Consider the following 27,716-nt stretch of genomic DNA (forward strand, 5'->3'; position numbering starts at 1 on the left):
TCATTCTCTACCTCTGCCCAGTAGATTATCTTTGAGGTTCATGTTGGGTTGGAACAATAAGATGAAACATTTAGGGAGAAACATGCAGATCACAAGGGCCCAACTTGAAGATAAGATGGCAAAGACTTCCATGGCTATAATGTATTTGCCACGAGTGCTCAAAGTGGCCGGAATGAAGGACAACCAGACACTTAGGAAGGCAAGCATGCTAAACGTGATGAACTTGGCCTCATTGAAGCTGTCTGGAAGTCTCCTTGACAAGAAAGCAACAATGAAACTGATCAATGACAGCAACCCAAGATATCCCAACATGCACCAAAAGGCAAAGGGAGAACCCTCGTTACATTGAGCTATGATGATTCCAGGTTCAGTTACAGTATTGTATTCTGGAAATGGAGGAGAGAGAGTAAGCCAAAGAACACATATCAAAAATTGGACAAATGAGCACAGGAAGATTATCATGTAGGACACCTTAGGACTTGTCCATCTCCTGAGTCTGCTGTTGGGTTTGATAGCCATGAATGCTAATACAACCATGGTAGTTTTGGCCAAGATAATAGAGATGCAAATGGTAAAGACCATTCCAAATACAGTTTGCCTCAAAAGACATTTCTCTTTCTGTGGGTAACCAATAAAATTTAAAGAGCACAGAAAGCAGAGGGATATAGACACCAGAAGGCGGCAACTCAAAGTGTAGTTATTTGCTTTAACAATTGGAGAACTCCTGTAGTGAAAGAAAAGGCACAAGATGAAGACTGTGATCATGGAAGAGATGATACCAGTAGATGTCAAGGAAGTGCCTAATGATCCTTCAAATGAAAGGAACTCAATTTGCTTTGGGATGCATTTGGTCTTCTGAGTATTGGGCCACAGATTCCATGGACATTTGTAACAGTCATCTGAATCTGAGTAAGAGATGTTAAATGATAATCAGAACATTAGCAATCAGCATTTCCACTCATAGTTTGGAACAAACTGGTTTTCACTCACCTGTTTTATTGGAGATTTCGCCATGGGGACACAGGACACACTGGAAGCAACAGATGGGTTCTCCTCGTCTAATGACCCTTCTAAAACCAGGAGGACAACTGTCACTACAGACAGATGCTGGGACCTTTGGAAATATGAACATTAAACAGGAAGATTTTTGTTTCAGAGTAGTTTTATCGACAATCCGTTGACTGCTGTCCTTTAGGCTTTCCATAATATACCTGATCTGTTCCAGAAGGCCATATGATGGCACTTATATTAATGGTGAAGATGTTTCCATCGGTGGCTGCTGTGTCATAACTTCCCACTTTGGCTGTCTTCATTAGCCCATTAGCTCCCAGTTGCCAGTTAACAATATCATACATTGCTGGGAGATCCCCATTTTCATCAAAGAAAACCTTTCTTCCATTACTCAGCACCACTTCTACATTCTGAATGTAGTATGTCAGCTATAGTGATAAAATATATAATATTAGCCTCTAAAGCAAATGTCCATTATTTCATTTATGTCTTCTCTTGCACTTTGAATTAATTACATGTTTTTTTTTATTTTGGCACACCGTTCAGATTATAGGACACTTGACTTTTAAGTTTCAGACTGGATTACCTTCCAGTGTGTTGCCAAACAAGTAAACATAAATGCAAATTAGACCCTGCTTGATTTTACTATTTTATAAAACCAGATTACTTTCCCTGTTGTTTTGCACAGGGTCCCACCTCGCCACAAAGCAAAGTCCAAAATTGCACCACCTGGCCATAAAGCAAAGTCCAATATTCCACAGTCTTCCACCTGGCCACAATGCAGACTCCAACTTGGACAAATTGCACTGACTCCCACATGGTCACATTGAACTGACTCCCACCTGGTCTTTACTCAGACTCCTGCCTGGTCATATTGCTCAGACTCCCACCCAGCTACATTACACAAACTCCCACCAGGCCACATTGTTCAGACTCCCACCTGGCCACATTGCTCAGACTCCCACCTGGCCACATTGCTCAGATTTCCACCTGGCCACATTGCTCAGACTCCCACCTGGCCACATTGCTCAGACTCCCACCTGGCCACATTGTACAGACTCCCACCTGGTCACATTGCTCAGATTTCCACCTGGTCGGACCGGCCATCTGGCATTTTTGGCAAGAAGAGCCAATGGTCTGATGAGCTGGTCCAGTTTGAAACCATGGCTGAGCAGCTCCGCCTCCTGGCACTCTACTCAGCCAGGATGCTAAGAGATGGGGGTGTGCTGCAAGGCTAGGTCCCTGTGACTCACGGCAGTGATATTTCACCACACCCCTATGATGAAAGGCCATGTCCCTTTTGCACGAGCGTGCCTATGGCACGAGCGCAAAGTAGAATGCCAGGGCTGATCTAGAGCCCTAGTCCATCCTTGGTACAGACTACATCCTGGCCATATTATACAGACTACAACCTGGATGCATTGCACAGATTCCCACTGTGCCATATTGCTCAGCCTGCCCCATGGCTATATTGCTTAGTCTCCTACCTAGAAATGAGCGGTTTGGTTTTGAATCAGTTTTTTTTTCAAAATTAGCATAAGTTTGGATTATTTCAGATTTATCTTATCTTATCTATCCAAAACATGTGAGAGCCGGTATAGACAATATGATGCCATTTATGAGATATGAACATATCAAAGTAAAACCGAAAAACCCATCTCACTGACTCACATGGTCACATTGAACTGACTCCCACCTGAACAAATTGCTCATACTCCCACCTGGTATCACTGAAAAGATAATACCTGGCCATATTGCTTAGAGTCCTACCTGGCCACATTGTTCAGATTTCCACCTGGCCACATTGTTCAGACTTCCACCTGGCCACCTTGTTCAGATTTCCACCTGACCCAGGGGCACATGAAGGATTTTTAAGGGGGGTTCCATATTATATATATAGGGCCATAGGGAGGGTAGTGCGGCCGGTGCCTACGCACAGGTTGGAATCCTTTCAGCATCACCGAAGACGAACTGCCCGGCTCCAGAGGTCTGCAGGAAGAGACCTCCTGCAGTGCTGCGCAGCGCAGCAGCAAGGCTGATGAAGATCCCCACCCTCAACCCTCTCCCTAGAGGAAAAGGTATGCATTCAGGGGGAGGAGGGGGGAAGTGATAGGGGTGGCAGTGCAGCACAGGGCACACTGCCATCCTGATATGGCACCCTGCAAACTGAATATACACACTCCTGCAAACATGTCCTTTTTTCAATGTTTCATATTTTTAGATGGGCAAGGGAGAAGATTGCGGATGGCTGTGGTGACAGGAAGATATTCTAACTTTCCTCTGCCACAAAACTCACAGTAACCCCTAGGTTGGTCAAGGCTTTCCATCTGGGGAGAGCTGAAGAATCCATTATCCAGGGGAGAGAACCTCAGTTGGACTTGGAGAGAGGATAGCCCATAAGGATAGCCCATAAGGATCTTACCCTAGCCCCCACATTGAGAGAATTTAAAAACATTAAAATTACACTGGTGGTTGTTTAAATCACACACCTGTAGAAATTAGGTGTTGATATTAGTTGGTTTTGTAGCTGATGTTGAATACTTTTACCATCGAAAGCAGAGAGCCAATGGTTCTTTGCCATCGATGGACGAGTGTGAGACAATTTTTTTCCTGGAGGGAACTGAGCTAAGCCCCCATCCCTCTTCGCAAGCAAAGCCCTGTGCCTGTTTTTGATTGGCCCATGGACCACCATTCCCTACAGCAGCAGAGGCCATTGAGGGGAACAAACCATTGATGTCTTCTGTACCATCAATGGTAACCACCGATGGACCCATCGATGGTAACCATCAATTAGAGATGGCTACTGAGTGAATGTTTCGACACAATTACTCGAACCATTTAGATGTTCAAATGATTCAAGTCACTAAAAGTTTGGTGTATCAATACAGTCACCTCTGTAGCCTCTCTCAGTCAGTCACAGTGAGCCACGATTGCCAGGGCTCTGGGTGTGCACACTGACTCAGGCAAACCTGTGTAGAGCTATCAGCATCTCACTCAGAGTCAGCAGTGCCCCCTGATGACTACTGCTCTGCAGCTTACAAAATCTAAAAGAGCCATCACTCTGTCCATGACTGCCGTTGATGGACACCCCTCTGATGGCCATCCCTAGTAGAAATAGGGAGATTACAGTGTTTATTTTGCTTTCTAATATATTTTTCATTTATAATACATATATATGCAAATTACCATTTATTAATTTCTTAATCTCAACAACGCAGGATAAGAGTGTAAACAATACATCAATAACAAACAAGATGCACTGTGGGCAAAATAATGTGCATATATGCAAATTATCTTACCTATAATGCATTATGATTGTAATGACAAATGCTTTTTTTGCACTTACAGCATCACTCATAGGGGCAATCCAGGGTGCAAATCGGGTGGGTTTTGCCATTCTTATTATCATTATTATCATCATTTATTTATATGGGGCCATAAGTGTTCCGCAGTGCCTTACACAGTACATAAATAAATAGGGGACCAGCAACTAACAGTACAGTACAATACAATACAATACAATGCAGGACAAGGACATGGATAATATGCATTGCATCATTAGTGACCATAACACCCAAATAAGCAACAGAGCAAGGGCAACCAAGTGTTAGTTGCCCTAGTTGGGAGTAAGAAGTAGATGAAAGTAAAGTAAGGAAAAGCACAAGAGGGTAGAGGGCCCTGCTTGTAAGAGCTTACATTATAAAGGGGATTCAGGGGCATATGTATCAAAGCTTGATGTGAGATAAAATTGTGAGATATATATCACCAACCAATCAGCTCCAAACTATCCTTTCTTAAACACAACCTACAAAATGTAAGTTAGAAGCTGATTGGTTGGTGATATACGGTATATCTTACAATTTTATCTCACATCAAGCTTTGATACATATGCCCCTCAGTGTTCAAACGCAAGCAAAGGCATTGCATCTCATAGCCCTCTTTCAGACTGAACTCACTCAATTTTGAATGCAGCAGCAAAGTTGTCACAATGGCTCGCACTCGCGAGTCATTATTCCATGATTGGATTGACCCCACTGTCACCACATTCTCCCAAAGATTAATTTAGAGAAAAAGGCAGCCCATTTGGGTCTTACCCAATTCCCCACATTGGGAATCGTTAAAAACATCATCATTACACAGAGGTAGTTTAAAGGGAAGAATGCAGATATTGCATCAGTTGCTGTCGTGGTGCATTGTGGGCTAAATCATTTTCATATATGCAAATTATCTAGTGAATAATGCATTGTGACTGATGATGTGTTTGCACTCTTTTTCTTTATGGTTGACATATGGGAATCATTGGGTGGTGATTGGTATGTGGTGGGTATTGTAGGGGAAGAGATATATTAGTAGAGAAAAATTACATATTCTCTCTCATTTTAAATGTTTATGATATAAAGTGACATATAAGAAGCCTAACATTCATAAGTTCAGGACACTTGCAGGGGTGCCTCAGGTTGGTGGTCCAGCACCAAATCAAATTATGGTCAATGTAATATAAATATGTGGACAAACAGAAGCTTAAATCTGTCCACAACCACATTACTGAACCTATGGATGACAGGTCAGCACAATTTACTTCACTTTACTACTTTACTACATTTTTTCTGAATTTCTCAATAACAAACATTTGACTTAGGGGTGCCATGAAAACAATGCTGTTACTCTAGGGTTCCATGATTCAAAAAAGTTTGGAACCTCTGCACTAGTCAATCAATAGAGAAGAGCAGACTGGTAAGAGCAGAGGACCAACAAGATCATCATTGGAAAAAATTGGTTTGCCTAGGGGTGGTTTTTGTGTGCTACAGCCAATTTGCACAGACCTTCACCATGCTATATTGCTCAGACTACCTACTGACCAATGTGACATCGATGTTATGATGTCACATTGACATACACGTATGATATGTCTACATGGTCGAAATGCTGACTGTCAGCTTCCCAACAGTGATATCCCAGCATGGGACTAATTAAAGGCGTCGAAATACTGATGCCTATCAATAGCCCTGCCCCAAAATCCCGATGCCCGGCATACCGATCGTAGGTAAGCCGGGCATCGGGAGCAGATAGTGCATGGGGGAGGGTTATGTTTAGGGTCTCCCGGGAGCACTTAGGGTTAGGCACCCTCCCCGTTAGTGTAAGGGAAGGCGTGTGGTTATGGTCAGGCACCCCCGGGGAAGTTGGGTAAGGCACTAGGGGGGGAGGTTAGGGTTAGGCACTAGGGGGGTTAGGCACCCCTAAGGGAGGGTTAGGCACCCCTAAGGGAGGGTTAGGGATAGCCTTTATACTTAACCTGTTGGTATCTCCTTATGCTGGCCTTCCGGCGTCGGTATTTCATCCGCCGAGCTGAAATCCAGCGGTATAACATACCGATTCCATCTACATAGTTAAAATGTTGATGATAGAAATGAAAAGCACAGAGTAAAGAGCCTACAGTCTGTGTTTGTGACATAAGAGTGTCGCTGTCCCCGCAAGTTATATCCCCAGCATTTAGGAGGTCATTCATTTCTGTGAAAGACTTCTCATAAATGCTGGGGATATAACTGTTATCGGAAATGACAAATCCTGAGGTGAGTCTAATAATGAGTACACACGGGACGATCTGTTCAGCAAACGATATCGCTGAACGATCTCCCTTGAATTTCCTGGTGTGCTGGATAAACGATACTGTTCATCCACAAGCCAAAGATATCATCAATGACCAACGATCGTTCCCCCATATGGAAAATTAACGATATTGTCCAGGTTGGCCTGCACTCATGGACGATGGACGATATCGTTATCGTCCAGCGGGAGTGCGCATTGTTGGTCGTCATTACATACACACGGAATGATATGAACGATATATCATTGAACAATATAATTATCGTTCATATCATTCAAAGATATCATCTTGTGTGTATGCACCGTAAGTGGGTTGAGTGTGGTTTATGGCATGTTGGCATTTTACGTTTTCGGCAGTAAATTTTTCCTTCGTAATTAGAGGTGATGTTTTCTTTATGATTGGAAAATGCTGTATAGATATGAGGTGCCCTTTACACCTTCTTTCCTTTTGTCCTCCTTTAGTATATGTATTACTACTCACAGTTGACTTCTGCAATCCCATTCAAAATTTTAGCTTACGTGTGCAAGTGTTTATATACTGCAGGGGTATTCAACATGCAGCCCTACACATCCCTATTAAGGCAAGCTAAATGTGTAGTTCCACAGCAGCTGGAGATGCTGAATATGCCTGTGGTCATTTTAGTATTCAGAGGTGGACTCTTAGCAGGAGCCAAAATCAGTGCAAAATGTTGCAGTCCTTGACCGCTACACACCTGTGTCTTGCTAGCCGCTTCCCTGTTACCTCCCAGAAGTGCCCACTGAAATTCCACCTCTCTGCGTCCAAATTTGCTCTGCATCTCCCAGGGGTATCCATCAGGATTAATGCGCAGTGAGACTTGGACGCATACGCAGACTTAAAACATTGTTTCCTTGTGTCTGACATCGGCACTCCATCCAACTCTGACTCAGGACCTCTGCATATATTTTTGCCAAAAAGAATCTGCACATGGCATGAAAATGCCTGGACTACATTATTTTTCTGTATTGCTGGGGACTACTGTCTACTGATCAGTGTGATCACCAGATAATAGCTTTTATGTGAGCACACTATTTGGAAGAGGGGACCCACCTCTTTTAAATGAGGGAACCCCACTTTTCTATGTTATATGGTGGGGGAGAAAGAGGGAATTAAATTCCCTCCGTCGATCATTTTTATTCTTTTTGTTTTCAAAAACCCACAGTGCTGCCAGGTCATGTGCACTTGTGAATTTGGCATCAGTGATTGCATATAGTGCGCAAAAGGTCAGTTGTACCAGTAGGGGACAAGGTAGTTTCTTTTTGGGGGGGATGATATACCCACCACTGTAGAGGACAAGTGAGGCTCGTCCTCCACTCTGTTGGTGCATATATGAGGACAAGCCCCACATGTCCTCCACAATGAAGCGGTTAATTTTTAATGTAGGTTTAGCATTCCTATAAAGGTAGTAATTTATTTTATACTAGACACAGTTCCTGGTGTTTAAATCTGGTAAAAACATACTTTTTATTGAAAATATCTTACACAACTTTTAATCAGTTTCACAATTGACTTTACAAAACTAACTTTGCTTCTTTATGATTACCACCTGCCAAGGTTGGAAGCTCTGTAAGTTAGCACAGCTCCCATTGTGGAAAGGTCCTCTTCCTTCCGAACAGGTGTTCATGTCATGAAGTGATTTGCCAATGACTTGTACAGAGGTATAGATACTAAAAGAACCCCTTAAACTGGATACATCAGTGTAGACATTGTCAACATTAGAGAGGTCCTCAAATCCGGTACACAACTTGGTCAAATTAACCATTTGATTAGGGAACTGACAACCAAAATTTTTTTCCCAGAATATCTCATTCAAGGTTTTCTCTGAATTAATAAGAGAATGAGGATGGATGAGTCTCACATATTCTCCAAACCCGGGGAGGGTTGAGCTGTAGAAGGCAAAGCCAATCGAACCTGATAGTATGGAAGAGTATTTATCCACCTTTAACAAATTTGAAGTAGACCAAGCTTCACTAGCCACAAAGACCTTTCCAGTAACTCTCTGTCTCAACATCTCATCCAGCAGTAGTGCAAAGTACAGGTCATTAGCGAAAACAAGCACAACCTTCGACTTTGATTCCTTTATGACTTTAGCAATGGAAGGGATATTGCGATTCACACCATCAGCCACAATGAACTTTGTGAAGGCCACACAAGCTCCGGCCTTGAGGATCTCCTTCTTGATGTCTTGAATTCCCTGCTGTCCATAGTCATTTCCGAGTGCTACCAGCCCCACCCATGTCCATGTAAAATGCAGCATCAATTTGGCCAAACCCCTCGACTGAAAAGCATCACTGGGAACAGTCCTGAAGAAGGAGGGGAATCGTGTGCGGTCACTCAGCAAGGAACTAGTAGAGAAATGACTTATCTGTAAAATATTTAGCAAATACCGTACAAAATAAGTTAAATTTGTTTTTTATATGTTGTCTACAAACTTTTATTTATTCAAAATATGTCAACTTTAAATTGACCAAGTTAAACCAAAAATCCAAAATCCAAGCTCCTTCCACTATACTATGAACCTGTTTGTCAAATAACTGTTTTCATTTTTTAATTAAAAACATTTCTTAGTTTATCCTCATTTAAGGCCTACTGTATATCAATTATGAGAGTGAACAGACACATGGTCTGTCATTACTACATGTGACACTTTTTTAGAACTTTTTCACTTTGGAGCAAAAAGCCGGAATCGGCGAAAAATTTTCACCCATGATGTCATTTTGCCAGGGAGAAAAGTATCGCCGGATTAAATTTGAAAGACTTTTCTCCTAGGCGGAAAGTCAATGCAATGTAATAGACGAAAAAGTTTTGCCTATGAATAGCAGGTGGCAAAAAGTGCAGAATTGGGGTTTTGGGGTGCAGCGTTGCGGGAACCCCTGTGCAGCCTTTAGACAGTCCCCCAAAGGTAAACTGCGTCAAAAAAATAGTAAAGAACACCCCAAAAAATAACTTTCATTTTGGGGGCAAAAAAAAAATGTTGGGGGACAAAGTTAAAAACTAGCGAACTTGCCCCTGGGGGGGGTCCCCAAGTATGCCCCAGGTGTTTTTTTTTCATTGCAGGGGCTTGCGGCAGGTGGATTTTTCACAATTTTTTAAACTTAACTTTATTAACTTTAAAATATGTTGACCCCCATTTACCCCAAATTTGCTGGGATAACTTATTTTCTGCAAAAAAAACTCCTGAATACTATTCTGCACCACGTATACAAAAACGCTATTTAGCAACTACTGAGCCCATTTAAAAACACCAAATACCTTCAGCAAGCCAAATCGGGGGGTACAATAGCTAACCCCCATGTCAGAGAATCTTTTGGGGGGTGTCAGGCTGATTTCCCCAAATCTGACAGGACTTTCCTCTTGTTTGAGTTTCGCCGGGTCCCGTTTTCGCGTACTTTCAAATTGAATACGGGGTAAAGTGTGCACGCGCGCGATACTTTTCCGCCTACAAAACAGGCGAAAAGTCCGGGAGATGGAAAAGTATCGCGGGTCCGCTCAAATTGAATATTGCTCATAATGTGTTAAATGTTTTTTTTTTTACAATAGAAAAAGTGGTCCTAGAAATGTGTTTATCTACCGCAGGGCAATTATAGACAGCGCCTGCACCGCAGTAAGGCTAAGTGCACGTTTGTAAAGCAGAGCTGTACTTATGGCTAACTCTACTGTAACTCAGGTCCATTATTTCTGATTGATGTCCCAGGTGTATCGCTCTGTGCGTGCTCCGATTGCATCCACCCATACAACTAAATAAATGTAACTGGGTGATAACAGAGGGTCTGATTCAGCATGGAACGCAGTTGCTTATATGCACGCAATTTGTCTATTGTTGCGTACTGCGCATGCGTATGCATCGCAGTGCGTTAACTAGCCACTGCGCTCGGGACTACGTATGGAGAGGATACACAGACCCACGGCAGAGTGAGTGACAGGAAGTGCTGTTTTGGGGGTGGTGACAGGGGGGTGGACGGGCAAACAGCAGCAGGGGGGAAGGTTAGGTTAGATGCTTCCTGGAAGGGACTTAGGGGTTAGGCTCCCCCCTAGAGGGTTAATGTTAGGCTAGGGGAAGGGAGGGTTAGGCAACCCCAGGGGGGGAGGTTAGTGTTAGGCACCCCCGGGAGGGTTAGGTTTAGGCAGCGGGGAGGGAGGTTAGGGTTAGGCACTAGGGAGGGAGGTTAGGGTTAGGCACTAGGGAGGGAGGTTAGGGTTAGGCACTAGGGAGGGAGGTTAGGGTTAGGCACTAGGGAGAGAGGTTAGGGTTAGGCACTAGGGAGGGAGGTTAGGGTTAGGCACTAGGGAGGGAGGTTAGGGTTAGGCACTAGGGAGGGAGGTTAGGGTTAGGCACTAGGGAGGGAGGTTAGGGTTAGGCACTAGGGAGGGGGGTTAGGGTTAGGCACTAGGGAGGGAGGTTAGGGTTAGACACTAGGGAGGGAGGTTAGGGTTAGGCACTAGGGAGGGGGGTTAGGGTTAGGCACTAGGTAGGGAGGTTAGGGTTAGGCACTAGGGAGGGAGGTTAGGGTTAGGCACTAGGGAGGGAGGTTAGGGTTTGGCAGCCCTAAAGGAGGGTTAGGGGGGGGTTAGGTTATTTAGTACTTACTAGGGGTGAGCGGGTTCGGATTTCTGAAATCCGAACCCCCCCGAGCCCCCGCGATCCGAGTCAGATCCGAGAGAGACTCGACTTTTCCCGCCTGACTCGGATCTGAAATCGAGGCAAAACGTCATCATCCCGCCTTCCGGGTCTCGCGGGTTTTGGATCCTATATAAGGTACCCGCATCGGCGCCATTTTCTCACTCAGCTGTGGACAGTGAAGAGGGAGGGTGGGAGTTAGGGCTGGCTGGGCTGTGTAGTGTAGTGTAGTGTAGTGCAGAGTAGTGTTGTGCTGTGCTGTGCTGCGCTGTGCTGCTGCTGTCCACTATTTCAAAGTCCATAGGGGCTGGCTGTGTTGTGCTGTGCTGCTGTTGTTAATAGGGGCTGTGTCCACTACTTCAAATTCCATAGGGGCTGGCTGGACTGTGTTGTGCAGTCAGTTCTCCATAGGGGCTGTGTCCACTCCAAAGTCCTGTGCAGTGTCCCAGTCCTAAAGGGGTGCTGTAGTGTTGTCCAGGGGGAGCTCTGTCCATCAGGGGTGCTCCCCCCAAGTGCTAAAAAAAATATATTTTTCCTGTGTTTGTGAATTGTGTGCGCAGTAGCCGCACGTGCATCAACAAAGTAGTGCCAAGCGTGCGCCTGTGTCATAAGTAAAGGGCCGGCTGGCTTGACCGTTAAAGGGTGCTGTAACCCCCAAAGTACACTCCAGTCCAAACCCCCCAAAAAAATATTTTCTGTGTTTGTGAATTGTGTGCGCAGTAGCCGCACGTGCATCAACAAAGTAGTGCCAAGTGTGCGCCTGTGTCATAAGTAAAGGGTCGGCTGGCTTGACCGTTAAAGGGTGCTGTAACCCTTAAAGTACACTCCAGTCCAAACCAAAAAAAAAATATTTTCTGTGTTTGTGAATTGTGTGCGCAGTAGCCGCACGTGCATCAACAAAGTAGTGCCAAGCGTGCGCCTGTGTCATAAGTAAAGGGCCGGCTGACTTGACCGTTAAAGGGTGCTGTAACCCCCAAAGTACACTCCAAACCAAATAACAAAATATTTTTTCTGTGTTTGTGAATTGTGTGCGCAGTAGCCGCACGTGCATCAACAAAGTAGTGCCAAGCGTGCGCCTGTGTCATAAGTAAAGGGCTGGCTGGCTTGACCATTAAAGGGTGCTGTAACCCCCAAAGTACACTCTAAACCAAATAACAAAATATTTTCTGTGTTTGTGAATTGTGTGCGCAGTAGCCGCACGTGCATCAACAAAGTAATGCCAAGCGTGCGCCTGTGTCATAAGTAAAGGGCCGGCTGGCTTGACCGTTAAAGGGTGCTGTAACCCCCAAAGTACACTCCAGTCCAAACCAAATAAAAAAATATTTTCTGTGTTTGTGAATTGTGTGCGCAGTAGCCGCACGTGCATCAACAAAGTAGTGCCAAGCGTGCGCCTGTGTCATAAGTAAAGGGCCGGCTGGCTTGACCGTTAAAGGGTGCTGTAACCCGCAAAGTGCACTCCAGTCCAAACCAAAAAAAAAAATATTTTCTGTGTTTGTGAATTGTGTGCACTGTGGCTGCATGTGCATCAACAAAGGAGCAGCGCCAAGCGTGCGCCTGTGTCCCATAAGTAAAGAGCCGGCTGGCTCATTTCTTAAAGGGTGGTGTAACCCACAAAGTGCACTACTCTCCAGCAAAAATAAAAAAATATTTTCTGTGTTTGTGTGCGCTTTAGCCGCACGTATATATCAATATAACATAAATGGAGGACCAAACTTTCTCTGATAAAAATAAAATAGGGAAAGATCAAGAACCACTTCCTCCTAGTGCTGTTGCTGCTGCTGGGAGTTGTTCATCATCCCAGAGAGGAAGTAGGAACACCACCACTTTTACTAAACAATTGACCCTCCAACAGTCCCTAGCGAAGAGGATGAAGTACGACAGCAGTCATCCTGAAGCAAAACGTATAACTGAGGCCTTGACTGCTATGTTGGTGTTAGACGTGGGTCCGGTATCCGCCATTAGTGCAGTGGGATTTAGACAATTGATGGAGGTAGTGTGTCCCTGGTTCCAAATCCCGTCTAGATTCCACCTGCATCCTCAAAGCAGCAGCGACAAGCGTGCGTCTGTCTGTTAAAGGGTGGTGTAACCCTCAAAGTGCGCTCCACAAACAATAAAAATATTCTTTTTTTTCTGTCTTTGTGAATTGTGTGGGCTGTAACCGCACTTGCATCCTCAAAGCAGCAGCGACAAGCGTGCGTCTGTCTGTTAAAGGGTGGTGTAACCCTCAAAGTGTGCTCCACAAACAATAAAAATTAGAGATGAGCGGTTCGGATTCTGTGGAATCCGAACCGCTCCGAACATTGGGGATCCGAGTCCACCCGAACCCTGTTCGGGTGTTCACCGCCTGACTCGGATCCCCGTTCGGGGCCGAACGGCGGCCGCCTGATGTCGGATTCTCACTAGAGAATCCGACATCAGGTCTCCTCGCGTGTAGGGCAGAGCGCAGTGATAGCGCTCTGCCCTACACAGACACAGACACACAGCCACCAGCGGCAGCTGTGTGTTTGTTACAGCAGCCAATGAGAGTCACACAGACTCTCATTGGCTGCTGCACGGAGGGAGCCGGCTGGAGCTCACACATGAGCTCCGTCTTCCGGCTCCTTCCTCAGCGTGTGACAGAGCGGACGGCGCGGGAGCGGGGATACAGGTAAGTTTTATTTTTTTTATTTTTTTACTTGTCAAAGGTCCGGGGGCGCTACTGGGGGGGGGGTCTGCACTACTGGGGGGGTCTGCTACTGGGGGGGGGCTATACTACTGGGGGGGCCATACTACAGAGGGGCCTGCTACTGGGGGGGCTATACTACTGGGGGGGGTCTGCACTACTGGGGGGGGGTCTGCTACTGGGGGAGGCAATACTACTGGGGGGGCCATACTACAGAGGGGCCTGCTACTGGGGGGGGCTATACTACTGGGGGGGGTCTGCTACTGGGGGGGCCATACTACTGGGGGGGATCTGCACTATTGGGGGCCATACTACAGAGGGGCCTGCTACTGGGGGGGGGCTATACTACTGGGGGGGTCTGCACTACTGGGGGGGGTCTGCTACTGGGCAGGGCTATACTACTGGGGGGGCCATACTACAGAGGGGCCTGCTACTGGGGGGGGGCTATACTACTGGGGGGGGTCTGCTACTGGGGGGGCCATACTACTGAGGGGCCTGCTACTGGGGGGGCCATACTACTGGGGGGGCCTACTACAGGGGGGGCCATACTACAGGGGGGGGGCCATACTACAGGGGGGGCTACTACTGGAGCAGCCTACTACTGGGGGGGCCTGATACTGGGGCAGCCTACTACTGGGGGAGCCATACTACTGGGGGGGCATACTACTGGGTGGCATGCTAATGGGGGGCATACTACTGGGGGGGCCTGCTAATGGGGGACATACTACTGGGGGGGCCTGCTAATGGGGGGCATACTACTGGGCAGCATACAACTGGGGGCACTGCATAGTGGACCGTACTACTAAGGGGACTGCATAGGGGGCACCACTGCTGGGGGACATTGTGTAAGGGACACCGCTACTGTGGGCATTGTGTAAAAGGGTCACTACTGTGGGCATTGTGTAAAAGGGGCACTACTGTGTGTCGTAACATAAATAAGAGACACTACTTTATGGTGTAATGTGAATCAGGCCCTATGTGCGGTGTAATGCTAATAAGATTGTGCACTGTGACTCCTAGGGCCGTAGCCCACTTTGTAAACAAGTACTGTGACTCTGCTGGCCGTACCCCACTGGGTGGGTGCACTACTTTTCATTTCTGCCACTGCTGTGTGGCAATGTGTCATAGATGTGCTTTATACTGTGGTGTCTGTGTCGTTGTGCCGCTGCTTTGTTGCTTAGTAACCAGTCAGCTCACTGCAACCTTTGGCCAATAATGTTGAAAACAATATTATAAGCTGTGATATGGTCTAAATTGACTGGAAATTAATGTTATTGAGGTTAATAATACTCTAGGAAGAAAAAAAAGACCAATTTATGTGATTTTAGCTTTTTTTGTCAATTTTTGTAAAAAAATCCAAATCCAAATCCAAATCCAAAGCCAGTCACCGCAGTTTGGCAAATCCAAATCCAAATCCAAAGCCGGACGACGAATTAGAACCAAATCCAAATCCAAATCCGGCAAAAATGGTCCGGCGCACATCCCTAATAAAAATATTCTTCTTTTTTTTCTGTCTTTGTGAAATGTGTGGGCTGTAGCCGCACCCGCATCCTTAAAGCAGCAACGACAAGCGTGCGTCTGTCTGTTAAAGGGTGGTGTAACCCTCAAAGTGCGCTCCACAAACAATAAAAATATTCTTTTTTTTTCTGTCTTTGTGAATTGTGTGGGCTGTAGCCGCACTTGCATCCTCAAAGCAGCAGCGACAAGCGTGCGTCTGTCTGTTAAAGGGTGGTGTAACCCTCAAAGTGCTCCAAAAAATAAAAAATATTTTTTTTATGTGTTTGCGACTTGTGTGCGATGTAGCAGCACATGCAGCAACACAGTAGCAGCGCCAAGCGTGCGCCTGTGTCATAAGTCATGACCAGCGTATGAACTGCTCGCTATTCTTGTGGTTGGTTTTTGCTACCACAATTTTGCGAACAGTTCTGGCTTAAAAAAAACCCAGTGACGTGGTCAATGACGCTGCTGTTTTAAATATGCACACCCATAAAATGCCCGTTTTGACCTTTAAGCACGCCTGCGTTCTGATTTCCACTCCCCGTTTTCAAGCACCTTCCCCTGTTACCACCCACATACGCCTCATCCTGTCACTCAAATTATCAGGCATTCGCTATTTTGCGAGCACATGAATTTCGGCCGCACTGACTGGTTCGCGCATGCGTATAACGATCCGTATGCATGCGCAGATGTGCGAACATCGCTCGGAACGAGCGTACTGCCTCTAGCGAGTGGCTCTGAATGAGGGCCCTTGTCAGCAAAAGGCGTAGGAGGTTGCTTCCACAAAATGTGGAGAAGATGATGTTCATAAAATGAATTATCAACTCTTCCAGGGAGACCAGCCTGCAGAACGTACAGAGGGACCTGTGGTTGTGGATTCCAGCGGGGACGAATTAATACTCTGTGAGGATGAGGATGTACACAACACTGAAGAGGGTGAGGAATCGGAGGATGAGGATGACATCTTGCCTCCGTAGAGCCAGTTTGTGCAGGGACAGATTAATTGCCAGCTTGTTTTGTGGGGGCCCAAACGAACCAATCATTTCAGCCACAGTCGTGTGGCAGACCCTGGCGCTGAAATGTTTGGTTTGTTAAAGTGTGCATGTCCTGTTTATACAACATAAGGGTGGGTGGGAGGACAATTCCATCGTGCACCTCTTTTTTTTCTTTGAATTATGTACAGTTTGGGGCCTAGTTTTTCAAACTGCCATCCTGTCTGCCACTGCAGTGTCACTCCTAGATGGACCACGTGTTTGTGCCGCCCACTCGTATCTCTTAGCATAGTCATCCAGCTACCTCGGTGCAACCTTTTGGATATAAAAACACTATTGTGAGGTGTGAGGTGTTCAGAATAGACTGGAAATGAGTGGAAATTAAGGTTATTGAGGTTAATAATAGCATAGGAGCAGAAAAACACACAAATTCTGTGATTTTAGCTGTTTTTATGCTTCTTTAAAAAAAAATACAGATCCAAAACACAAAACCCAGAACCCAAAACACGGAAGGGTGGTTTTGGCAAAACCAATCCAGATCCAAAACACGAAGAAAGATCCAGATCCAAAACCAAAACAGGAAAAGTGGCCGGTGCACACCCCTAGTACTTACCTTTAGTGCAGTTGGGATCTTCACTGGTGCCGGGCTTGCTGCCTCAGGATTTGAACCGCCGTACATAGGTCCAGAGGTATTTCATACCGATCCCTTACAGTGGGTGGGCTGTATGGATGCTGCACACCAACCACCTCCTCCAGGGGCATCTTAAGAGAAGAGGGGGACCGTGTGCATTCCCCTTCCGGGGCCCCCTCCTCTCTCCCCAACGGCAGGCAGCCGACTGACATGGCTGGCCAGCCACCACAGCATCAGAAGACTCTGGGCACTACAGTGTGCCCAGAGTCTACTGAGCATGTGCAGATCACCTGGGAAATGTCGCAACCACTAGTTATGCAGCAATTTCCTCACTGCACATGCGCAAAACACTGGGGAATTGGCTGCGATGGCCATTTTCCGGCATTTTCAGCAGTGCTGAGACACCTGTAAGTATTAGATAATATGGGTGCAGGGTGTGCAGTGTGGCCCCCCCCTGGACCTGGGGGCCCGTGTGCACCACACACCCTGCAGCCATTGTATATACACTCCTTACCTTCTCTCTTGAGCTAACCCTGACTGCTCATATGATCAGTCCAACAGAGACATAGTAAACCGGTAGCTCAGCCAACATAATTCTGTCATTACAGCACATTTCTATCAGTTACAAAGACATGGGGCATGGGACGTATGATAAGAATCCTAACCCACCTGTGGATGTCTGTACAATCCCAGCAAATGAGCCATAAGAATGGAGGACGACGACATTGTGTGTCCCAGGACAGCGGCCAAAGGCGGCTTCTCCTGGCACCGATAATTGGGTATTGACTGGTTCTGACCCGTCAGCATCCGCAGAGATCCCTCCAGTTCTCTCCTCATAGCAGCACAGGAGTCAAAGGCAATAAAACCCAACGTAGAGTTAGGAAGAAGGTCTGGCCGTCCATTGATCTCCGCTATGGCAAACCTCATGGCCTGGAACTGCTGGTACATATCAAACAGAAACCTGGACAATGAGAAGGGAAAACCTGGGAGTGAAGTTCATGTTCTAGAAGAAGACGTTTTGCAGTAAATTATATAATTTTTCTACTTTCTTTCAATTTCCCAATAGCACATTATTTTTACTATATTTACCTGTTGGTGCCTCATTAGCTTCCATGGGCTGTGCTATGTTTTGTCAAAGATCACAATGTCGACAGTCATTATCTAGACACCATAATGTCAACAGGCAAAATGCAGACATGTTCAAAATGTTGACAGCCAATATGTATGTCGACAGCTACGTAATATAGACACCCAATTTTACCTATTACCCCAACCTTAAACCTAACCCTTACTCTAATCTTTAACCTTAAAATTTCTATTGTCGACATGTTGGCGATGTCGACATTTCATATGTTGACATTTTAACTGTGTTAACATTTTGAAGGTGTCAACATGTTGGGCGTCGACACTTTACACATGTCGACATTGTGCCATTCAATATGATGTCATCCTTTTGAAAGTGGACATTGCGACTGCTGACATGCCGACTGCATCCCCTTCAATAGCCCTAATTTCTTTCCCTCAGGTAACACTAAAGAAACAACTAATTCACCCTTTTAAGAAAACATTGTTCTATGTAATATTAAATAAAACTGTTACAACGGGGAGTATTTCTAGCTAGTTATGTGTTATCTCACATTACTTGGTGGGGTAACCGAGCTTACTCTTAATCATTTAGGATTTTGGAAATTACTTCATACTATTATACCTCCCAACTGTCCCGCTGTCCCACCCACGGGCCGCAGTGTCCCGTGGTGGGGGGGGGAGTTGGGGAGAGCACACACCGCTGCTCTGCGGGTGTGCTGGAGGAGAACAGATACCGTGCGCATGTGCATTCTCTTCTGTATGGACTGCCTGGGGAGTGCTGGGCACGCCCCCAAAGTGATGAAAACAGGGGAAGCAGTGAGGCTCCGCCCCATTTTCAATAGAATCCACCCTTTTTGTGCAAACCACGCCCCCTTTTCAGTCACACGGCACGCGACCTGTCCCTCCTTCATATCTTAATATGTTGGGAGGTATGCACTAACATGACCCTTATTACTGTAAATGTTTAAATGGTTACCAGTTACAAGACTCCTCAGAGACATATATATATGTATAGTGTGATCTTTTATGAATAATTGATGCAGCACAGATGGTGCAATGGTTAACAATACTGCCTCACAGCATGGGATGGGAGCACGTCACTCGGGATGCTGAGAATCCCAACAGGGGACACACGTAAGTATCCTAACCTTCCCTCCTTCACTCCCTAACCCTAACCCTCCTGTTCTGCCCCCTAACCCTACCTCTACCTACCCCGCACCCCGCACCCTAACCCTCCCCGTTAGTGCCTAAACCTAACCCTCCCTATAGGGCCTAACCCTAACCCACCCGGTGGTGCCTAACCCTAACCCCTCCTGTCCGTAGCCTAACCCTAACCTCCCCCCTCCTGCAGCCTAATGCTAAACCTCCCAGGGTGCCTAAACCTAACCCTTCTCCCCACATGGTTAAAGGCTATAGGTGCCCGCTGTACTTACCATCGGGATGCCGGCTGTTGGGATCCTGACATTGGCATCTCCCCTCATGTCAGGATACCGCCGGTGTCGTGTCCGTGGTTCGGAATTCCGGCGCTGGGATTTCGTCAGCCGGCATCCCAATAGTCGCCAATTTAACTACATCCCGTTTGAGATGTAGGAGTATATTTACTAATGTGCGGATTTATAGAAGTGGATATAGCAACCAATAGCAACCAATCAGATTCTAGCTATTATCTTCTAGAAGTTGCTATAAAAATGATAAGTAGTATCTGATCGGTTGCTATGGGAAACATCTCCACTTCTATAAACCATAGCCCGTAATGTGTTGCACATGAGTATACAGCAGACAATGGTGGATAATTGTTTGTCGCAGATAGCTTGGTAAACCAGGCTGGTGATACACTTGGCCAGATGTGATAGTATACAGTGCTCAGTTGTTAGGTGCTGGTGGCAGTTAGCCCACACATGATATATAACTTTAAGTGCATAGGTTTATTGAACTTGGTAGAAACAGCAGGTAGCAAATAATATAACAGGTATAGTTGCAATAGAGTAAAAGCAGCCTGGAGGTGTTGCTAAGCATTACAGTGCACCGGACGCCTGGGTATAATGGACGCTGGCGTGTTGTAGCGTTAATGCCCCCTAATAAAGCGATGGTAGTATAATGTACAGTGGCAGCCTAGGATGCTGATGTTGATACAGGTAGTAACTATAGAAGAGTCTCAGGGTTCCATCCACTTGGTATGGACACCAGGGAGAAAGACGTGCAGAAACGCAGGACGTGCGCAGTAGCCGCATGTTAGCATTTGTCCTGCTGGCTGCCCTCCGGCAGGTTTCAGAGGTCGCCGGATCAGCCTGTCTGCTCGCTTATGGATTGAGGCAGCGCCAGAGCGCACCTCATCCTCCACATCAATCCAACACTCATCAGATAGGAGACAATATATATAAAACACTCTTCTATATAAAATTCAGGTACAACAATGAGTGAACTTAAATAATTGTGTAGTCCCTCGCCTGCTGCTCCTAATCGGGGGGTCAGTCCTACTTTACCACCACCACAAAAATATACTGTATACTACAATAGAGGATAAATTACTATATAATTACATAAATAATATAATAGTAACTATCCAAAAGAGCGCTAGGTAAGGAATAAAAGTATATTTAATGAAAAAACACGAACAGTAAAATATACACTCAAATTAAATATCTATCATATGTAAGCAGTTACAGACCTCACTATATGAAAAAGTTACAATCTTTTAGGTGACATCTGCAGTAGGTATCCCTGTAACCAGTGAGTTAAATAATAAATTTTTACATAGGCATATAAGTTGTACCACACCACCTGTGCTAGGCCCCATTGAGGTGATATATTGTATTCATGCAGTTGTAGTCTGGTCAGATCACCTTTACAGGTCAGACAAGCCATAAATTGAGAGGCCCAACTTGTACCTGTTATTAGTAGATGTATAATGAGCCATTCAGACCTTATATGGTGTTAGTTGTAGACAGCCACATTCCAATAGAATGACCATTATAAGATGTGTAGAGACACTAAGCATTATTGGTTACTGACAATGATGTCCATATTCTACACAAAGGGCTTTGAGAGTTTATCTCCAGGCATTCTAGGACGTCATAACTGTATTTCTTTGTCTGAGTATATCTTAGTGCTTACAGAGCATGTGCAAGAGATGAGAATGGTCCATGCTATGCTGTACCAATCAGTGCTTGATACCCAGGTTGTAACTAATTTGTGTTTAATATCCGGAAAGCCAACACCCATACTATGGTATATAAATCAAGAGCTAGACAAAGGCTACTTGGCTCGTGCATGGACCTGAGACTGCAGTAGAGTACCTACAATGTAAATTGAACTTCCTGGGCGTTATTGAAATGAGGGCTCCCCAGAGAAGATGAAGATGAATTACATTTTATGTTGAAGATGATGAATTACCAGTGTCATCTGAATATATAGACAAAAGTTGAGTATACTGTATACTTTGTATGTTAATTGTTTGTTGTTTGTAAATAAAGTGTGTTAATTAGTACTCACTCATTTTGGTCACGTGTAACTATTCATTTCGATCATAACAAAACCCACCGTTATGCCATCCCAATATTAAATATAAAAAAAACGACAATGGAGTCCGTACTGAGCATTTCATTGGAGAACAAAACAAAGTTACTAATACAAAATTCCTTTCTGTAAGAATCCATTTAGAGCCAGTATAACAGTAAAACTCAAGATAGTAGGAGCAAAATGTAATAGGGTGCGAGTTTTTTGTGTGGAAAAAACTCAGACCTTCTCACACATTCAGAAGGTTAAAACTGCAGGAAAACTCACACCTTGTAATGCGACTTTCATTACAAGGTGCGACAGAGGCATGTGCTGATCAGTGAGATCCGTGAAGGCTTCTGTGTTAAAAAAAAAGTAGTAAACTGTAATAAAAATAAGTCAGTCCTGGTTGTGAAAATATTTGGGGAACTGACCTGGGGTGCCCTGGAGAGGGGGAACCCCTTTATTATTATTATTATTATTATTATTATTATTATCCTTTATTTATATGGTGCCACAAGTGTTCCGCAGCGCCTTACATAGTACATAGAACTAATAAGTGAACAAGAAACAAGTAACTTACAGTACATTACAGTGCAGGACAAGGACACAAATTATATACATTGCTGAAATAGTGATTAAAGCACTCACAATAAGCTGCCGGGAGTTGGCAGTCACGTGTTAGGTGCCCTATGGGGAGTAGAGAGTAGAAGAAAATGTAAAGAGAAGCACATGAGGGAAGAGGTCCCTGCTCATGAGAGCTTACATTCTAAGGGGAGGGGCAGACAGACAGGCGTGACACAGAAGGGGAGGGGCAGACAGACAGGCGTGACACAGAAGGGGAAGATAGGAAGGAAAGAGCATGAGGTGGGTTAGGATGAGTGCTGGAAGGCCTTGATGAAGTAGTGGGTCTTGAGAGCCCGTTTGAAGATTTGTAGAGAGGTGGAGAGTCTGATGGGGAGAGGGAGAGCATTCCAAAGGTAGGGAGCAGCATGGGCAAAATCTCGGATGCAGGAGTGGGAGGAAGTAATCAGTTGGCAAGAGAGGCGGCATGCATTAGTTGAGCGAAGTGGGCGGGCGGGAGTGTGAAGAGAGAGAAGGTCAGAAATGTATGCGGGAGAGGATTTGGTGAGGGCTTTGTAGGCGAATGTAAGAACCTTAAATTGGCATCTGAAGGGGAAGGGGAGCCAGTGTAGGGCTTGAAGGAGAGGGGAAGCAGATGTAGAACGTCTGGAGAGGAAGATGAGCCGAGCAGCAGCATTGAGAACAGATTGTAGTGGAGAGAGGTGAGAGTCTGGGAGGGCAGCTAGGAGAAGGTTACAGTAGTCCAATCTGGATATGACCAGTGAGTGGATGAGGGTTTTAGTGGCATCCTGGGTGAGGAAGGGTCTAATCCTGGAGATATTTTTTAGGTGAAAACGGCAGGACTGCGAGAGGTGCTGAATGTGCGGTTTAAAGGAGAGGGAGGAGTCTAGGATAACTCCAAGACAGCGCACTTTGGGGCTAGAGGAGATAGTTGTGCCATCAATAGATAATGAAATTGTGGAAAGTGATGTAGTGGAAGAGGGTGGGAAGATGATCAGCTCAGTCTTAGACATGTTAAGTTTAAGAAAATGCTGGGACATCCACGAAGAGACAGCAGAGAGACAGTTGGAGATATGGGTAAGGAGCTCAGGGGTGAGCTCAGGGGTGGAAAGGTAAATTTGAGTATCATTTGCATACAGATGATATTGGAGGTCAAAGGAGTTAATGAGTTCACCTAAAGAGGATGTATATAGGTAGAAAAGGAGAGGTCCAAGAACAGAACCTTGGGGAACTCCTACTGTTGTGGAAGTGGAGGGGAAGAGGAGTCATGAGAGGACACAGTGAAGGAACGATCAGAGAGGTAGGAGGAAAGCCAGGAGAGGGCAGTGTCACGTAGACCGAGAGAGTAAAGGATTTGCAGGAGGAGAGGGTGGTCGACAGTGTCAAATGCAGCAGAGAGGTCAAGGAGAATGAGCAGAGAGTAGTGGCCCTTGGATTTGGCAGCAAGGAGGTCATTGCTGACTTTCGTGAGGGCAGTTTCAGTAGAGTGGAGAGATCGGAAGCCAGATTGAAATGAGTCAAGGAGGGAGTGGGAGGAAAGAAAGGTGGTAAGGCGGTTGTAGACAATACGCTCAAGGAGTTTGGAAGCAAAAGGGAGAAGAGAGATGGGTCGATAGTGGGAAAGTATGTTAGGATCAAGGGTAGGTTTTTTAAGAATGGGGGAGACAAGAGCATGTTTGAATGCAGAAGGGACAGTGCTAGATGATAGGGATAGATTAAGGAGGTGAGCCAGATGGGAACAGGCAGAAGGAGACAGGTGGGAAAGGAAACGGGAAGGGATAGGGTCAAGAGGGGAGGTGGAAGGAGGGGAGGACCGGATGAGGGCCATGACTGCCTCTCCAGAAGCAGGGGAGAAGGATGTCAGAGTTGGTGAGACAGAAGGAGAGGGGTGGTAAGGGCAAGAAGGGGGAGGAGTGCTGAGGGTCTGATGAGATATGATGTCCTCACGTATGGAGTCAATTTTAGATGTAAAGTAGGTGGAAAAGTCAAGGGCAGAGAGCGAGGAGGGAAGGCAAGGAGGGGAAGGGCAGAGTAGGGAGTTGAAAATGGCAAAGAGATGCCGGGGGTTTGAGGACTGGGAGGAGATGAGGTTCTTGAAATATGTTTGTTTGGAGAGAGACAGGGCAGCACTGTAGGAAGAGAGAATAAATTTGAAATGGAGGAAGTCAGCCTTAGAGCGTGACTTTCTCCACTGACGCTCTGCAATTCTTGAACACTTTTGTAGGTATCTGGTGCATTTGGAATGCCAGGGTTGTGGTGTGGATCTGCGAGGGTGAGTGGTTATTGCTGGAGCAACAGAATCAAGAGCATAAGTAAGGGAGGAATTGTACAGGGAAGTAGCTTGTTCAGGACAGGAGAGAGAAATGATAGGGGGGAGAAGAGAGTCCAGCAGGGAGGAAAAAGCAACAGTGTCAATAGCCTCAATATTACACTTAGTAATGGTAGCCTTAGGAGTTAGAGGAGGGGAAGGAGAGAGGAATAGGTTAAAAGAGAGAAGGTGATGGTCAGAGAGGGGGAATGGGCAATTGGAGTAATCAGAAATATCCCAATGGTGCGTAAAGACCAGGTCAAGTGAGTGCCCACTCACATGGGAGGGTGAGGAGATCCATTGGGCGAGACCAAATGAAGAGGTGATGGTAAGGAGTTTAGCTGCAGAGGATTCTGTGGGAATGTCAATAGGAATATTAAAATCACCTAGGATAATGGAGGGAAGATCTGAGGAGAGAAAGTGAGGGAGCCAGGAAGCAAAGTTGTCAAGGAATTTGGAGGGAGAGCCAGGGGGACTGTAAATGACAGCTACTCTGAGGTTTACTGGTTGGAAGAGGCGTATAGCATGAACCTCAAATGTAGGGAATGTAAGGGATGGTTCAGAGGGTATTAGCTGGTAGGAGTAACTGGTGGATAGAAGGACCCCAACACCACCACCATGGCGACCCCCAGGCCGGGGGGTGTGTGAGAAGTGGATAGAGCAGCAGGAGAAGTGGTGTCAGAGGGTGAGATCCAAGTTTCAGTGATGGCTAGGAGATTCAGAGAGTTGGAGATAAAAAGGTCATGGGTGGGGACCAGTTTATTACAGACTGACCTGGCATTCCAGAGGGCACAGGATAGAGAGATAGCATTTGTGGGGGAGATGTGAATAAGATTATCCGGGTTGCTGTATCGTGGAGGTAAGCTTAATTTGGGGGACCGATATGAAGCGAGTTTAGTGATGGTGCGGGCACCTGAACTAGAAAGGAAACCTATAGGAGGTGGGCAGGGAGGGAGATGTGGATGGCAGTGGGGTGAAGTGACAGGGAGAGGAGTGTAGGAGGAGGGTTTGGTGGTGGGGTAGTAGGACAGAGGGGGGGTAGAACAGGAAGAAAGTAGAGTAATGGGTGAGGAGTGAAGAGTAGGCAGACAGAGGAGGGGGGAGAAGGGGAGGAGGAGGTGGACGAGATAAGGGGGAAAGGATAAAGGTGGAAGCAGGGGGCAGAATAGAGGATTAGGTAGAGACTGAGTGAAGGAGGGAGTTGACGAAAACCTTGTCATGGTGTTTATAAGTAAACAAGAGGAATGAAATTTGGAAATGTAAATGAGATATGAGTGCAAGAGATTTGTAGGAATGCAAGTGAAAAAAACAGTGATGTATCAAAAAACAGTGTATCAATATGTACGCAGATTAACAAGACTGTTCTAGGGAGTATTAAAAGTGGGGTTCTAATGTGTGCAGAATTTGAAAAATGATGCAGATTGTAAGCAGATAGAGGATGTGAGGCTAGGCAAGAGAGCTGGGATAAAGGACAGTGTTTCAAAGTAGATAGATGTAAACTGACATGGGAAAAAGTAGGATAAGCATTGAATTGTAAGCGAGAATCAGAAGGCCAGCATTATTAATAGCAATAGAAGTGTTCTTGCCGTGATTGTACAGGGAGTCCAGTTATAGTCTCAGTCTTTAGATTGTTGAGGTTTGTTGCTTGATGGACCTTTTCTCCTTCTGTTGCTCCTCGGTTGAAGGCAGGTCTAACGCTAGTTATGCACTTAAAAACACTGCACTTAGAAAAGCTGCACCCAGCCAAGGCTATACCAGCCAAACTACTGACACTTAAACAGGGATGCAAGCAAGTGTGGACACTAATTAATGAAAACCCCCAATTGGCCAGCCAGAGAAAGCTAGCAATAAAAATGGCTTAAGTCAACAATGACCACATACCATACATCTAAGGCTACAAATAAATCAAGCATTCAATTTAGTCAATAGACTGAGAGAAATCTTAATACAATTTAAAGATTTCAAATCATAAGGCATTAGAAACTATAGCATAAGGATTCAGTAAAGAATAAGCTAGTTACCTATGATTATAATTAATAAAGGAGGCACAGGAGGTGAAATACTTTGCAGTCACAGTCAACTTCAGTTACCTATGATTATAATTAATAAAGGAGGCACAGGAGGTGAAATACTGGGGTGAATCCTAACTCGCCAGGGATCCAGAGCCTGGGCTGACTAGTGGTCCGTTGATGAATGCTTTGGTTGGGGAACCCAGTGAAAGGGTCCGACGGCTGTGACATTACACCCCCACTAGAAAGAGTCTGGTGCTGCTTGTGGAAAATACGGGGGGACCCCTACTCATTTTGTCCACCATTTCCATAACTGGCACCGGCTCACTGAGCTGGTTGATGAAAATACGGGGGACCCCTATGTCTTTTTTTTCCTGTATTTTTACAACCAGGACTATCTCTGAAAAGCCTGGTGCTGGTTTTAGAGGAGGACCGCCGCATGTTTTTTTTACTGTTTTTAAACTTCTATAGGATTTTTACACAGAAGCATGCATGGATCTCAGTGATCTGTGCATGTAACTCGGACCTGCTCAGGCTATAATCACTAGCCTGAAGCAGGTCTTTTATTTTATGAGTTTTAGGTCAGTAATAGTGTGTGAGTCAAAGACTCGAAGTCTATTACATTGCCTGAGTTGTATCCTCACAAAGGCAAAACAACTGGATGCAAGTTATGGAGGTGTAAGAAACATGCAAAGTTGCATGTTCTCCCTCCCTATTACATAGGGTGTTTTAAAAATGTGCGAGTATAGCGCTATACTTGCACATTTTGTAAACTCGGACTCTATTACATTTGGCCCTGGGTATCTAAACTGCAATGCACGGTAAAAATAAAACTGTCCAGCTTTTGTGGGCTACATATAAAAGCAGCCAGAATTGACCCTGCATGCAAACCTAATAAATGTATTTGCCCCCCCCCCCTTGTATTGCAGCATGGTTTGTCCAGGTGCACAGTTACTTGCTGTCTTTTTATTGTAGTGCACCATAGAAATACATTTACAATATTGTATATGGGTGGTGACGATATAATATACAAGATGTCTTACATGGTGCAGGCCTCCTGCGTAGGGGCTTCTGTGAACATGAATCTCTGGAAGAGTTTGTCGATGTGGAACGGTAGCAGGGCCCCGATCAGGATATCTCCAGCTTCCATGACACCGGAAAGGTGGGAGGCTCCCAGTCCACATCTCTTATCAGTGCAT

The 27,716-nt window shown here is 45.5% G+C and overlaps 1 protein-coding gene across 1 annotated transcript; it reads right to left on the reverse strand.

Annotated features, from left to right (window-relative positions):
• LOC148505900 (extracellular calcium-sensing receptor-like) lies at positions 1 to 27,716 on the reverse strand. Its single transcript, XM_088447618.1, has 6 exons — positions 27,561 to 27,716; positions 17,704 to 17,995; positions 8,181 to 8,999; positions 1,212 to 1,439; positions 991 to 1,114; positions 1 to 905 (listed from the first exon to the last, which is right to left on the reverse strand). Exons 1-6 carry the CDS (start codon positions 27,665 to 27,667, stop codon positions 1 to 3), a joined length of 2,475 nt encoding a protein of 824 aa, XP_088303744.1. The 5' UTR covers positions 27,668 to 27,716.

Source organism: Taudactylus pleione, unplaced genomic scaffold (assembly GCF_031769625.1).
Source record: "Taudactylus pleione unplaced genomic scaffold, aTauple2 ptg000435l, whole genome shotgun sequence".
Lineage (NCBI taxonomy): Eukaryota > Metazoa > Chordata > Amphibia > Anura > Myobatrachidae > Taudactylus > Taudactylus pleione.